The following is a 16,005-nucleotide window of genomic DNA, read 5'->3' on the forward strand; positions in this document are numbered from 1 at the left end:
GAGGTCCCTCACCAGCAACAACAGAGTTTTAACCAGTTTTATCCCATCGACTTGTCTGAGCTTTTAAAAACAGTATCACAAATGAGAGTGTCCTCCAGCCCACTTGATATAATACCTACAAAATTTTTACTGAAAGTAATAGATTCTGTTGGGCCCCATTTGATCTCTGTTTTCAACAGCTCCCTATCTACTGGTTGTGTCCCTGATTATTTTAAAACAGCTTGCGTGAACCCACTTTTAAAGAAACCTGGTTTAGATCCCTCCCTCCCACATAATTTTAGACCAATTTCAAAACTGCCTTTTATTGCAAAGATTCTAGAAAGAATTGTGTCCAAACAGCTGCTCACTGTGCTGGAAAATAACAAATTATTTGAAAAGTTTCAGTCCGGTTTTAGGAAGTACCACAGCACTGAGACTGCCCTGCTTAAAGTCACCAATGACCTTTTAATGTCTGCTGATGAAGGTATGTGCTCAGTCCTGGTACTCCTGGACCTTAGCGCTGCTTTTGACACCATTGATCACAACATCATGTTAGACAGACTGAGGCACTGGGTGGGGATCTCTGGTACTGCTCTAGAATGGTTTTCATCCTACCTGTCAAATAGGAAGTTTTGCGTGTCTGTAAACAACTATGTCTCCTCATTCTGTCCAGTTAAATATGGTGTGCCTCAGGGGTCGGTCTTAGGACCCATTTTGTTTTCCTTGTATCTGCTTCCCCTTGGACATATTATCCATAAACATGGCATTTCTTTTCATATTTATGCTGATGACACACAAATATACTTGCCCGTCAGATCCACAGACCCTGGAATGCTGAGTTCACTTAACAACTGCCTTTGTGAAGTTAAAAAATGGATGTCAAATAATTTCCTCCAGCTGAACTCAGACAAAACAGAAATCCTGGTCATCGGGTCTCAGCAGATGGCAAATCAAATACTGCCATCTGCTGGTTCCCTAGTAAATCACATTAAGCCTGTGGCAAAGAACCTTGGTGTTTGGTTTGATAGTAATTTAAATTTCGAGCAGCACACTACAAAGCTTGTTCAATCATGTTTTTATCAACTTAGAAATATAGCTAAAATTCGATCTATGTTAACTTTTAAGGACACCGAGACCATTTTACACGCCTTCATCTCATCACGCCTGGATTATTGCAACAGCCTTTTCACCTGTTTAACCCAAAAATCTATTGATCGACTCCAGACTGTCCAGAACTCAGCTGCCAGGCTTTTAACCAGAACAAAGAAATATGACCACATTACTCCTATTTTAGCTTCATTACACTGGCTCCCAGTATGTTTTAGAATTGACTTTAAAATTCTATTGATCACTTTTAAAGCTCTTCATGTCCTCTCGCCTTGTTATATTTCTGACCTTTTAGTCCCATACGCACCAGCACGTACCTTGAAATCCTCGGGCAGAGGTCTGTTGTCTGTTCCAGAGTCTCGACTGAAAACTAAAGGGGACAGAGCGTTTGCTGTCAGGGCCCCGAGGCTCTAGAACACCCTGCCCGAGGAAATCAGGTCGGCTGAGTCGGTGAACTCTTTTAAGTCCCTTCTTAAAACATACTTTTATAGGAGAGCTTTTCCCGATCTTATTTGACTTTATTTTATCCCTTTTATTTTATTGTATTTACTAATTTTATATTAAATTTTCATGCTCTTATCTTTTTTGTATTATTCTTTACACTTGTTAAAGCACTTTGTAACTTGTTTTTGAAAAGTGCTCTACAAATAAGGATTATTATTATTATTATTATTATTACTTGCAGGCACGAAAAGAATAGGAAGCAAAACTAGACACAGACAGCAAATGCAGAAAACTTCAGAATAAAACAGGAAACAAGGCCAGACGCAGACACATGGAGTTAACAGACAGGACACTCATAGACTGTAGGTGTACGTGAGATGGACGCCTGAACATACCAAGACTAGAATGCAGAAACAGATAAGGACACGGACACAACAGACTGATAAAACCAGAACAAATGGCAATGGACCAGGATGAAAAAAACAAAACACAGAATACATGTAAAACCTAAAAGGAAAACAATAAACTATTAACCAGAAACCCCAAAATAAGATCAGAAATCCCCAAACCATGACAACGAAGTTACACTGCTGTGCCACATGCAGAAATGCGCGCAGAGTCTCTCTTGATGGAGAGACTCTCCACAATATTTTTTCCCACCTACTATTAATCTGAACATCAATTTTTATGACCAAACCCACCCGACCCACAGATAAAACTGCGCTCATCATTAGAACCCACTTATGCAGGTGCATCATACTATCTGAGTAATGTGCCTTTTAAATAGCAGGAAAATACTGCGCCATTGGCAAACACCAGTGTTGTATCAAGGCATATCTCTCTGCACACGTTTGTTCTTTACCAGTAAAGATGATTAGTGAGCAGGTAGGTCTCAATAAACTCACATGGCATGGAACTTGTCACCTGTATAACCACAACATTCAATTTATTTTTTTCTTTCTTTCCTTCTAGGATTGCCCGTATGATTCGCCAGGAGAGAGGCAATGCCCTGCTAGTGGGGGTGGGAGGTACAGGCAAGCAGTCACTCACTCGGTTGGCAGCTCACATGTGTGGGTACCGTTGCTTCGAGATTGAACTGAGCCGAGGCTATAACTATGACAGCTTCCATGAGGACTTGAGGAGGCTCTACAAGATGGCTGGTGTGGAGGCCAAAGATATGGTCTTCCTCTTTACGGATACTCAGGTATGATGGAAGATCTCCGATGACGTGAAACTGATAAACATTTGGAAGCCTGCTGATTGTTCTTTTGTTTTTGCACATCCAATTATATATCCTCTTGTAGATTGTGGTGGAAGAGTTTTTGGAGGATATCAACAACATGCTGAACTCTGGCGAGGTGCCCAACCTCTTTGAGAAAGATGAGCTGGAACACATACTAGCTGCCACCCGCCCTAAAGCCAAAGAGGCTGGAATCAGTGAAGAGAACAGGGACGAGGTATACACAGACACAAACACTTCCTGTAGAAAAGTAAAAATGCAGCACTGTATATATCTACAACATGAGCAAATGATTGGAAAGTTGCAAAAATTCTGTGAGTGTCAGTGAGACAGACTTTTTTCTTGACACACACAAACAATACCTACACAGTCAGCAACAAAATGTGTTATTTAAACTGATTTCTACGTAGTTACAGATGAAACCGATCTCATTTTAGAGATGGTCTTCTCTGTTGAACATTGTTTTCATTTGTTGATTAAAACTGAGTTCTCTGTGACAAATAATACCAATATTTCTTCAGTGAGATGTGATGTTGGAAGATGATGTGAGGAATTTTGGTGAAGACTTCAGAACTTTGAATGTCCAGACTCTACCTAGAACCTATGATGATGGCAATTATATACCTAACTAATGTGTGTGTCTATTTCTAATCAATAAATATGTGTGATGTACGGAAAGGAATAGTTTAACATTTGGGGAAATTTCACTTTCTTACCATTATCATGTCTGTCTAAATATGAAGCCAGAATCTTAATTAATTACCGGGATAGTTTCTTAGATGTAGCCCATCTGTAGTCTATAATTGAATTCTCCTAAGTGTTTTCACATATTTAGATTTAGGGTTTTAGGGTCGGGGGTTAATAACCGAGAAAAAAAATCCTAGATGAAAGTGTGAAATTTACAAGAAGAAAAAAATTCCCTGAAATTAATGTCATAAAAAATCAAAAATCACTCTGTTTTCCCTCTGAATACGCCCAATCCAAGGCAAAGTCTCTAAAGCGCATGATAGTGATTGTGGGCTAAACTCAGGAGTATTTCCTCAATGCTAAATCCAATGGCAAAATTTTGTGCATGCATACTACACGGTAGACGTGTGTGTTTGATGTTGCAGCTTCTCTCATAAATGTGTGACTATAATGTCGGAGAATATTCAAGTTTTTTATTTGTAGATTAATCATGGAAAATTAAATTCTGTCTCGGATTATCACCCCTCTTGGCTGGCTCTTTTTTTTTACAGTGGACCTTATGTGCAGTTGGTTAACGCGGATTCAACCTTCCACCTGTGTTTTTGAGGGCGTGTCGGACTAGCCGCATTTTGCTGTGTCGTCACAGGGATCAAAGGAAAGCAGCTGGACTACAAACAAGCTGTTTTCAGGCAGTTCAGAGCAGTGTTTTCTGTGGGAGATGGGAACTCCCTTTGGGCCTGACTTTGGGCTTTTTCACTTTGCAAACCTATTAGACACAAAAAAGGAGAGGGAAAAACACAAAAAGTACAATACCACCTCTTTTAAATGAGCACTCCCAAGTGAGCTGTAAGAATATATTAGGCTATAATCTTATGTGCCAGCTGAGACCGAACTTCCAGAAGTTTAGAATCTCTACATGTGTTTGGTCTTCAGGGGTTTCAGTTTTTCATCTCTCGTGTACGGGAGAAGCTTCACATTGTGCTGTGTATGAGTCCCGTGGGCGATGCCTTCAGGTCCCGCTGTCGTATGTTTCCCTCATTGGTCAACTGCTGCACCATTGACTGGTTCGTGCAGGTATGCTGAGCTAGCTCTCCTTTTTCTGACCATGTCCAGTCAGATATGATTACTCACTTTGATTTTATATTATTATCTTATATTATGTATAGAAAGCCATTAAATATAAATACAATTATTCTAACTGGTACAAACATATTATAGGGATCATCTACATGTTTGTTAGGACTAGACCACAGCAACATTTGTCAATTTGTTCATTCATTTGTGGAAGCTTGTAAATGTGTCTCTCTTTCTCTTGCTGTTCTGTTGCATTCCACTCTTTGCTCTTTTCCCCTGTACCCCGTGGTGCGCAGTGGCCTCGTGAGGCGCTGCAGTCTGTCTCTGAGACCTTCTTCCAGAATGTGGACTTTGGCAGTGAGGAGCTGAAGCAGAGCTTCTCGACCATGTGCGTGGAGATACATGTTAGTGTCACTGACATGGCCGAGCGCTTCTATTCAGAGCTGAGACGCCGATACTACACCACGCCTACCTCCTACTTGGAGCTCATCAACCTATACCTGTCCATGCTAGAGAAGAAGAGACAGCAGCTAGTGCTTGTAGGTTTAACTATCAAAGCTCATGAGCAGTTATCAAGTCATTTCTACATTGTGAAGAGGAAGTTGCAGCTAGTGTTCTTTGTGATCATTTTATTTGTGGTTGAGGCTGTCTTGTATTGTAGATTATGTCTACATGTGAAATATGCCTAATCTATCTGTGTGTCAGGCCAGGGACCGTGTGAAGAACGGTCTGACCAAACTGCTGCAGACCAATGAGCTTGTGGACAAAATGAAAGTGGACCTGTCTGATCTGGAGCCAATCCTTAAACAAAAATCCATAGATGTTGATGCCCTCATGGAGAAACTGACTGTAGACCAGGAGAGTGCTGACAAGGTCTGTGTGTGTGCATGTGTCTTAGAGAGAGATATGGTAGCGTTATCACAGGACTTTCAAAAATGTGTCTATTGTCTCCTATGAGGTGCTGGGAAAGCATAATAGCCTTTTCTCGTTGCTATAGTGTATGTGTATGTATCATACAGAAACATATCCTTGCCACAGGTGCGTAAAGTAGTGAAAGAGGATGAGGCTTTGGCCAAGGTCAAAGCTGAAGACACCCAGGCCATAGCCGATGATGCGCAGAGGGACCTGGATGAGGCTCAGCCAGCCTTGGACAGTGCCAATCAGGCTCTTAATTCTCTCGACAAGGCTGACATCTCTGAGATCAAGGTGTTCACCAAACCCCCAGACCTTGTCATGACTGTCATGGAGGCCGTCTGCATCCTGCTCAACTACAAGTCAGTGAGCTTCTCTTTCATGACTAAAAAACAAGACTTTTTTGATTTGAGAGCTACAGTATCTCACAAAATTGAGTACACCCCTCAAATTTTTGTAAATATTTGATTATATATTTTCATGTGACACTGAAGAAATTACACTTATAATGCTATAATGTAAAGTAGTGAGTGTACAGCTTGTATAACAGTGTACATTTGCTGTCCCCTCAAAATAACACATCACACAGCCATTAATGTCACAAATGTGAGTACACAAGTGAAAGTGCCCTTCTCTTACCAACTGATAATCAATCACTATTATTATTAACACAATCTTCACTAATTATGGCACATCCCAATAATCTAAACAGGGATTAATTGTTCCAGGCTGCGGTTGTTAACTCGTGCACCATGTACAGTAATGTGTAACAACCGGCCAAACTCCAATTGAAATCAGCTTATCATTTTTAAAAACATGTATTCCATCCTTACATAAACTAAGCCACACACTCACACTTATTAATAGGCTTTTTCTTATTCTTGTCTTATTTTTTCACAAACATCTCTTTCTCCTTACAGACCAGACTGGGCTGGTGCCAAGCAGTTACTGGGAGATGCCAATTTCCTCAGGCGCCTGACAGACTATGACAAAGACAATATCAGGCCTCAGATCCTGCAGAAGCTGCAGAAATACATCAACAACCCTGATTTCTTACCTGAGAAGGTCTGTTTGGACTCTCATATGTCAGTCAGATGTTTGGAGATTATGGTGAAATTGTGGTGAAACAGAGTTTGGATTGAAACTGGAAAATAACTTCTTAAGTTTCTATTATGACATGTATGCTACTGAAATGAACTATGCAGATTTTTATGATGGCATGAATTGTCAATAATGTGTGGAGCCTAACACAGTATTAACGTAGGTTATATGTTACTGTGTTGCTGCTGTTAGGTGGAGAAGGTATCAAAAGCCTGCAGGTCAATGTGCATGTGGGTCAGAGCCATGGATCTTTACTCCAAAGTCCTCAAAGAAGTCGGCCCCAAGAGAGAAAAGCTGGCCAAGGCTCAGGTCAGTAACATATAGCAGAGTGCAGTATGCAGACCGGTTTTAATCATATAGATGCACAAATAACAGCTGAATGGATGGTCGTTTACGTAATCTTTAAATCTCAGTGCTGCCTATTTTTGTCAAGTCTATTACAGTCAAAACATTTATCCACTAAACACCAATCCATTCTCTGTTCCCTCTCAGTCCCAGGATATCCCTACATGCATTGGGCCAAATAATGCGAATAAGAAATGCACCCAATATTCTCTAAATGGTTCATTAATACTATTTCCCTCCATCCCTTTTTCCCTCTATTCCGGCCCATGCAGATAGAGCAGGATACAACTATGGCCACCCTGAGGGAGAAGCAGAAAAAGCTTCAGGAGGTGGACAACCAGATCAGGGTCCTAAAGGAGCAGTTTGACAGCAGCATAAAGGAGAAGGAGGATTTGGGTGAGGGGTGTGCCCTTATATATTACCGCCTTGAACTCTACCTGGGTTTTAAACTGCCCAGCCACTGTACATTTTACATGTTCCTGTTGTGTGAAGCTCTCTAGAGTTGGAAATGGAACTTATATGTTTGCTGTTTGCCAGCATTTACCTTGCTGATATTCTTTTTTGCTCTCTCTCTCTTCCTGACCCCTGTGTTTCCTGAAAGTTAACACCATGGCTCTGACACAGGCTCGGTTGACCAGAGCAGGGAAGCTGACTTCTGCTCTAGGTGACGAGCAAGTTCGCTGGGAAGAAAGTGTTGCCTTGTTTGAGATGGAGATCATCAACGCAGTAGGGAATGTCTTCATTGCAGCTGCCTGTGTGGCCTACTATGGAGCGTTCACTTCCCACTATAGACAGCTGGTAGGTACAGTGTGACGAGGTGTGCTTTTAGGACCTATCTGATATGCAGAATGTAGGCCTGTCAGGATAACTACATTATTGACTCATCAAACATGACTTAAATCATTTATGCTGACCTTGCAATACAGTACACTCCGCCCCTTTACATTGTATTGTCTGTACAAAAGAGAATTAAGCCCAATAGATTATGAAAACACACAGTGTTTAATGCACAGTACAGTGATAAGAAAGCCATTAAAGAGGAACAAACCATAAAATGAGCAGGATACAAAGTAGAGTATTAAAAAAACACCTCAAACTAATCATCTTTCAAAGAAAACAAAACAAAAAATAACTATTGTGTCCTCTTTCCCCAGCTAATTGACCAGTGGATAATACAGTGCCAGGACCTGAACATCCCCATCAGTTCCAGCTTCAGCCTGGTCAACATTCTTGGTGACCCATTTGTCATCCGCCAGTGGAACACAGAGGGTCTGCCACGTGACACCGTCTCCACGGAGAACGGGATCCTGGTGACCGAGGGCCGACGCTGGCCTCTTATGATCGACCCACAGGATCAGGTGAACCAGAAACTAGGATCCAGGCAATTCAGTGTGTTTCAATTTCTGTCATGTCTGAGCTTTATAGTCTATCATTCTTTGAGTACAGCTGCTCTCTATTGCTTTATATACATAAGCTTTACACTGAGCTCAATCTCATCCTGTATTGTTGTATCTTTTTCTGCTGCACCACCATTGCTAAAGTTTCCCTTTATTACATCAAGTGCTACCAGCCATTCTTTTTTTTATCACATTAGATAAAGGTTCTTTCTTTCACCCTCAGGCCAACCGATGGATCCGCTCCAAGGAGGCCAAGCATGGTCTAAAGGTGATCAAGCTGACAGACCCCAGCTTTCTCCGTACCCTTGAGAATGCCGTACGCATGGGCATGCCTGTGCTGCTAGAGGAGGTAGGAACACACTAAAAACACTAAAACATGTTTGAGCATAAGGGTAAGTTATAAGCAAAACATTATTCCACAATAATAACTGGGGAAGGTGCACATTTTAATATGTATAATTTACAATTTTGGCATTTCTTCCCATTTACTTCCTTTGATTAAACATACTTTGAACTGTGAGATATTTACTGGACTGTCGTGTTTATTTGTGTGTGAGTCTTCCTGCATTATTGAATTGTGTGTGTGTGTGTAGTTAAAGGAGACCTAGATCCAGCTCTGGAGCCCATCCTAACAAAGCAGACATTTGTGGCTGGTGGACGGACATTGATCCGACTCGGAGACTCAGATATTGACTATGACAAAAACTTCAGGTTCTATATGACCACCAAGATGGCCAACCCACATTACCTACCAGAGGTAAGGACATCAATAAGGAATGAGAGAAACAGAAGCATACAAAACAACCTCTCTGCCATCATTCCATTGTCTGCAGGCTGCATCTCCCAACCGTGCTTATTGTTGTTTTATGATCGGGAGGCTGCACAGGGTATTTTATTGTGAAAAATGACCAGATTCTCTATGCCCTTCTGTGTCTGGTTTCTGGTTGCAGATCTGATAGCTGCATTAATCCCATGTACAGAGAATGACCACACATATATAAGCATACCACAGTCAGATCTGAAAGGTTCAGCTCTACTCCACCTGACATTGTCACCATCTCCTTATCTCTTTTATTAAAAAGAGGGTCAGAATGTTTTGAAGATGATCCACCTTCAGCCTGTTTCTATACAGTACAAAAATATTAAAACACCATGAATGTAAATGCCAGCTTATGGTTCTACTTTGTGGCAGTTTAGGACATGTACACAGGCTGGTGGTATGTGGACTTTTGCGCAGGTAGGCTTCACACAAAAAAAGGCTAGGATGAAGTGTGATCTTCTTGAATATGCTGGGCTCTTGAGAGTATTTGATGTGTGTGTTCCTGTTCAGGTGTGTATCAAAGTTACAATCATCAACTTCACCGTGACCAAGACTGGCTTGGAAGACCAGCTGCTTAGGTGAACACATGCATAGACACACATGAAAAACAAACATTGCATCCTTCCCAAACCACGTGGTTCACATTTACAGACCACTATACTCTATGTACGTCAGTAATGACTATTTGCACTTTGCACTTGCACCTTGACCATAATCTCAGCCTTTTTTGGCCAGTGATCGATTCCTCCACATTCTTTTCTCTACCCCGATCTTCCTGCAACCCCTCTTCCTCCCCTCAGTGATGTGGTGCGTCTGGAGAGTCCACATCTTGAGGAACAGAGGAATGAGCTGATTGTGCGCATCAACGCTGACCGCAACCAGCTGAAAAATATTGAAGACCGCATCCTTAAACTTCTCTTCACCTCTGAGGGGAATATACTTGACAACGAGGAGCTAGTTCAGACTCTCCAGGAGTCAAAGGTAAATCTGAGATCAGGCAAAGGTCATATGGAGGTTTTGTCTTGATCTGTGCTGTTAGTACGCTGAATCTTTCCCACTTACGTTTACCTTGTTATTCTCCTTTTGTCCTGTTCTGTTTCCTACCTTTCCTCTACCACCTCTCTTCTGTTGTTGTTTTGTTGCTGCTCCTCTCTTTCTCTTTTCCATCATTCCACAGGTGACATCAGAGACCATAAAGCATCGTCTGGAGGAGGCAGAGGCCACTGAGCTGATGATCAACTCTGCAAGGGAGTGCTACCGACCCGTAGCCACCCGAGGCTCAGTCTTGTACTTTGTCATCGCCAGTCTCTCTGAGATCGATCCAATGTACCAGTTCTCCCTCAAGTACTTCAAACAGGTGAGAGAGAGTAACCGGTCTTTATATTACAAGCCCCAGACACATCTCCATCTGACCTTTTAAGGTTTTGTTAGGAACACATTATGAAAAGACCCCATGGAACATAATTGTTTTCATCCTGTTCAATTATCTTTCTGTCCCATTCTTCTTTCTCCACCCTCAGCTCTTTAACTCCACCATTGAGTCGTCAGAGAAGAACAGTGTGTTAGAAGAGCGTCTCCAAACCCTGCTGGACCAGATCCTGCTCAACTCCTACGTCAATGTGTCCCGTGGCCTCTTTGAGCAGCACAAGCTAATCTACAGCTTCATGTTGTGTGTAGAGATCATGAAGCAGTGTGGCGAGATCTCAGACGCTGAGTGGCAGCACTTCCTAAGAGGAGCTGCCGCTTTGGAAAAGGTTAGCTGGGAAATCAAGTCAAAAAGTTAATGCTGATAAATTTGCTTGTGTCAGATGAAAATCTGTCGAATGGGATGATGAGGGTGGCTGGAATCAAATTCTTGCTCATGCATTTTTTTTAAATAACGATGCTTCAATGGTGTTCATGGATAATTCATGGTGTTTAGCCAGTCAAGCCAATCAAGTTTTACTTTAAAGTCAACAGCTTTTTTGTAACTAGTTAGTTTCACACTTAACCCACTGCTTTGTTCAGTTGCACCATCTCTTCTATTCTTCTACTCTATGCTATAACTTAACTAAGTTGACTATAGTCATTCTTAGTTTTCACATGACATCACGTCCCAAGGGGAACGCTCCCTTGGAGGACAAAAAAGACGTTATTTTCCGCTGCCCGCCAACTAGGAAGCAAGTGATACACTATTACTTTGGGTTTGTTACTTTTGTGTTGCAAAAATAGTTGTTGTGCTATCGGAGGCACTAATCGATGAGGTATGGAGTAAGGTGTAAGGTGAGGGATCTCCACACGGTAAACGTAAACATCACTGCAGTCATGCTCTGGTTGGAACCTGGAGGTTTTTAACATACGACAGCGGGTGCTGTATATGGATTGCAAGTGCCCAACACTGTGTCCATATCTTTCTTTTTCTTGAGTTGAGAGGTGATCCAAATAATCGTGGGAAGGGAAATTTAACGGGGGAGTCATGTGTGAGCTGCCGTCCTGGTCCCTCCGGGTCACCGCGCACGTCACGTGACTGAAAACTACTAATAGTCAAAAGATTGTTGCAGAGAGTGACATTTCACCTCTCGCATCATTCAGGAAACAGAAACAAAAGACACTAGTGACAGACAGTAAGGGAATTCAGGAACATCTATGAAAGTCTCTGGAAAAATTCCATCTCAGTGAATACTTTTTATTTTTTTTTATATATCAAACTTCTGCCCCAATATGTTCAAAAACACATTACCATGTATGTACAGATCATTGCAGGTCATTGACATCATGTAAAGGGATGTAGTCCGTCAGAGGAAAAGTACAGAGGGAAAGTGTTGGTTCTTCTAACTTTAGTCCTTACCATGTTTCTAACCGTCTTACTTAAACCTGCTTGGGGAAGGTGTCCATTTTTAGTTAATCTTAGCTCTACATCAGTTCAGCTTTCCGGTATTTGAATGGACAAGAAAAGCTCCAGTATTTAGAGTTCTGGTCCTTAAGCAGTCATTATAAAAGCCTTAGAAGCTCAAGATTAGGCCTGTCTTGACAACTTCAGAGGGACTAAATGAGGTCATCTGAACTGAGAGTCTAATTGACCTCAGAATAGTCCAACTTATTTGAATAATCACCTCCTCTCTCTCTCTCTTCTTTCTCCTTCTTCTCTCGCAAACTCCAGTGAGGCAGGAGTGTGTGCAGCTGAGGCACCATTGGTTGGGGTACTAAAGATGGGGAAAAGGTTTTGAGACCTCAAAACAAATCAGCCAGTACCACCCAGGGGTATATTCCTGTGTTCACCCACCGTACGGATCTCGTTATATAAATGGCATTTGTTAAGCTGGAGGTGCTGCCTGCCAGCCGTTGTGATCCTTATGCTAATGTTCTCCTTCCTTTTGCCGCCAATGGCAGCTTCAATGCTTCCATCATCTACTCTCTTGCTAATTTTGAATCCTTTTCATGCCATCACCATCTCTTATCTGTAACATTTACCTTACCGGAGAGGTTTTAAATCATCCTCTCTTTTATTGACATCTCTTAATTCTTTATTACTGCCTCTTGATTCAAGGTCTGTCCTCCATTCTTTTCCTTTATTGTTCTAATCCTCTTCTCCGTCGTTCTCCTTCTCCCAGGACTATGCAGAACGGCCAGATGTTCCATGGCTAAGTGATTTTTACTGGCAGACATGTTGTGAGCTGGAGGACACGCTGCCCTGCTTCAAGGACGTCTCCAAGGAAATCACCAGAACCCACATCCACATCAAGCTAGGTAATACATACCCAGTGCTATGATCCTGGATGATCTAGAATCAGCAGAATAAGTGCATCATGCTTCTGCTTAATTTAAAAGGTAGAATGTTTGGCCTAGTTACAAAACACAATATTTCAGAATATTCAAATCATTCTTCTACCACATAGTGTAGACATTTTATAAAAACACGTATGAACATTTATGTAGCATTAAATGACAGCTATCTCTCCTTTAGGACGTTTTCAAGCATCCATTAATCCAGAGACCTGGGAAGGCTACGTGTCAGAGTTGCCTCCTCTTGGGGAGTCCGAAGAGGTGAAGCAGGAGATCAGAGGTAACTGGAATGAGAGGTTGGGGGCCTTCCAGAAGCTAGTCCTGATCAAGAGCTTCATGGAGGAGAAGGTAAGCCTAGAAGTCCATTGAAGGCTATTTAGTAAGGTATCGGAGATAGTTTGTTTTTAGGTCTACAAGGTAATAGGGGGGAATTGTTGTTCATGTCAGTTGTTTTTTAATAATAAACCCAGCAAATAATTTGCTTATTAAACTAATATCCAATTATGCTGGCCTGCAGCCCTCAGCAAGACCTTGCTAAAAAAATCTTCTCTCCTTTGCACTCCAGACATGCTAGCAACTGTATCAGTTAAGCCTTATATACTCTGCAGTGATGTCCTGTCCTGATAAAAATGACCTATTTCATTTTGTGTCTATATGTTCTTATATTGTCAGTCTTCTTCAGTGCTGTTCCTTTAATGTTTGCCCCTTTCTTACTTGCTGTGTTTCACATTGATGCAGTCTCATCCTCTCATGCACATGCTACGCCCTTCTCTTCTTACTGTGGTATTACTACTTGTCCTCTTTGTCCCATAAGTCTTTGACCTACTTCCTCGCTCTCTTTTCCAGGTGGTGTTTGCAGCAACAGAGTTCGTGATTGTCAGCCTGGGGAAGCAGTTTGTTGAAAACCCTCCAGCTGACCTGGCGAACCTCTACAACGATATGTCCCCCTCCACACCACTGATCTTCATTCTCAGCACAGGATCTGACCCTATGGGTGCTTTCCAGCGCTTTGCAAAAGAGAGAGGCTGTCTTGACAGGTAAAAAATTGTATACAGGCAGTCGGACGTGGGATGGTGGCAGGACAAGGAAGCCATCTGGGTGGAGAGAAGAGGGAGTTTGGTATGATGGTCAGTATATACACTTGTTTACACATTATCACAGGGGCATTTCCATCTATCTCTGCCTCTCAGAGTTGAGTCCATCTCATTGGGTCAAGGCCAGGGGCCGATAGCAGAGAAGATGATCCATGAAGCACTGAAGAGTGGTAAATGGGTCTTTCTGCAGAACTGTCACCTGGCTGTCTCCTGGATGTTGGCCATGGAGGAGCTCATCAAGACCTTCGCTGAGCCAGGTATTCCTACAGTAAAACAGCACCGAAACACTTCCATGTATCTATACAAATGATCACACAAGGACAGAGCATCATGACACCTAGGCAGTTTTCCCAGTTTAATCAATTTCAATTAAGATTTGTACTAGTTATTATTAGATAGCCATGTTTTACAGATGGAAAAATACATCTCTACAGCCACTTTGTTACATGCCACAAGCATGTGCTGTGTAGATGTGCAGGTGTAAAAAAAAGGAGAGTTGTAGGATTTAGTAACATTTCCGTGACTTGTGCTACACAGCTCTAATGTATGGTGTGTTGTAACACCTAGACAATACAGAAAACACTAACCTTTTGTTTTGTGGTTGTTTCCTTGGTTTTTCACAGAAATAATTTGATGCACACTATTCAATGTATTGAGACATTCATTATGTTATTTTTTCTTTATTTTATGGCTTTAAATTATGTTCCTCTCTGTTCCTGTTCAGACACATCAATCCACGAGAGTTTCCGTTTGTTTCTCAGTTCCATGCCTAGCAAAGTATTTCCTGTTACTGTGCTCCAGAACTCTGTCAAGGTAAACACACTCACTGGGCCTCTATATGATCTCATTTTAGTTCAGTTCATTTCATATTAGATCAAAGATCAAATTTAGGTCAAAGACTGCTCTTCAGGTCTAGGACAGGAGTTGTTGCCTTCACTTCCAGTGAGGATCGCATGCTTTTAATTCCATTGGTATTTGTAAGTAAAACTGACGTGACCCAAATTGTAGTCCATTCACAGATCTGTAAATTCACTGGCTAGACCCTCTTCTCATAACGTGCATATTCAGCGGTCACTGAGTCTATTAAGCATTGTACATTAGGATTCAGGCAAAGGTTAAACAACTGTTAAGTTGCTATTTGTTGCTCAAAAGTCTATAAGTCAGGACAAGTCAGGAAGTTGAAATTCATGTTAACTGTACATCAAACTTCAGAATAATAACAATTGTCTCATTTTAACACTGCTATGTTTATGGTCTAAGAATCTTCCACAAATCATTTGTGATCACATCGGCTCTTACTTCTGTTAGTTAGGGTAGTTGAGAGAATGCCACTGGAGCAATCAACAAATAGTGTTAAAAGTGGTTTCAAAGTCTTGGGGAAACATTTGTGAATGATTTAATGACATTCAATGACAATATTTTATCTTTTTATCACTTCATATGTAAGAATATTCTTATCTTAGTACAGCAAAGCTGCAACATTTCAGTGACTGGAGATCTACATACACTCTTAGACCACTGAACTCTTCCACAGTCATCATAGATAATCTTTCCAGTCGCTGTTCTAAAAGTATAAGCAGCAAACAGCAGAATCAGTATCAGGTTTATTAAGTAGCTTTTGAACATACAAGGAATTTGCCTTAACAGTCACAGTAAACATAGTTAAAATATAGAAAATATATGTAAAATACATCTGTTCCAAACTGAAAAAAGCGTACAGCACATCATTTACAAGTTGTGACAATAACCTCTTAAAAGTATGAACATACTATATAATGTAATCTGAGCCCCTAGTTGTTATTAAAACACATTGCTGCCTCAGGTATGTTTGGTCTTCAGTGAAAGAAAATGCAATGGGGTCTAATTTTTCTGTTGTTCTTGGGAGGGAAAACATCAGGGAATGATTTATTCCTGCATGATTTTCCTTTGGCGGATGCTGCTGTGAAATGATGGTCTGCACCAGGGGTTGTTGGCTTACATAACTTATTTTGCCTCTCTCATAAATAAAGTCAAGTACTCTTAATAATGGGCGACAGGATTTTT

At 41.3% G+C, this 16,005-nt stretch overlaps 1 protein-coding gene across 1 annotated transcript in view; it reads left to right on the plus strand.

Annotated features, from left to right (window-relative positions):
- Positions 1-16,005, plus strand: part of LOC119893064 (dynein heavy chain 6, axonemal-like) — a 49,520-nt gene that overhangs the window by 21,903 nt on the left and 11,612 nt on the right. Inside the window, 23 exon segments of the mRNA XM_038704991.1 lie at positions 2,503-2,734; positions 2,835-2,987; positions 4,391-4,531; positions 4,828-5,070; positions 5,237-5,404; positions 5,570-5,805; positions 6,364-6,508; positions 6,737-6,853; positions 7,162-7,285; positions 7,491-7,687; positions 8,044-8,247; positions 8,510-8,635; positions 8,808-8,838; positions 8,880-9,043; positions 9,617-9,684; positions 9,907-10,087; positions 10,284-10,463; positions 10,627-10,860; positions 12,697-12,832; positions 13,050-13,216; positions 13,715-13,905; positions 14,059-14,219; positions 14,687-14,775. Coding sequence (XP_038560919.1) covers positions 2,503-2,734; positions 2,835-2,987; positions 4,391-4,531; positions 4,828-5,070; positions 5,237-5,404; positions 5,570-5,805; positions 6,364-6,508; positions 6,737-6,853; positions 7,162-7,285; positions 7,491-7,687; positions 8,044-8,247; positions 8,510-8,635; positions 8,808-8,838; positions 8,880-9,043; positions 9,617-9,684; positions 9,907-10,087; positions 10,284-10,463; positions 10,627-10,860; positions 12,697-12,832; positions 13,050-13,216; positions 13,715-13,905; positions 14,059-14,219; positions 14,687-14,775 — 3,688 coding nt within the window.

The sequence above is a fragment of the Micropterus salmoides genome, unplaced genomic scaffold (genome assembly GCF_014851395.1).
Source record: "Micropterus salmoides isolate LMB-PRFRI ecotype aquatic unplaced genomic scaffold, ASM1485139v1 Ms_hic_scaffold_8, whole genome shotgun sequence".
In the NCBI taxonomy this organism is placed as follows: domain Eukaryota; kingdom Metazoa; phylum Chordata; class Actinopteri; order Centrarchiformes; family Centrarchidae; genus Micropterus; species Micropterus salmoides.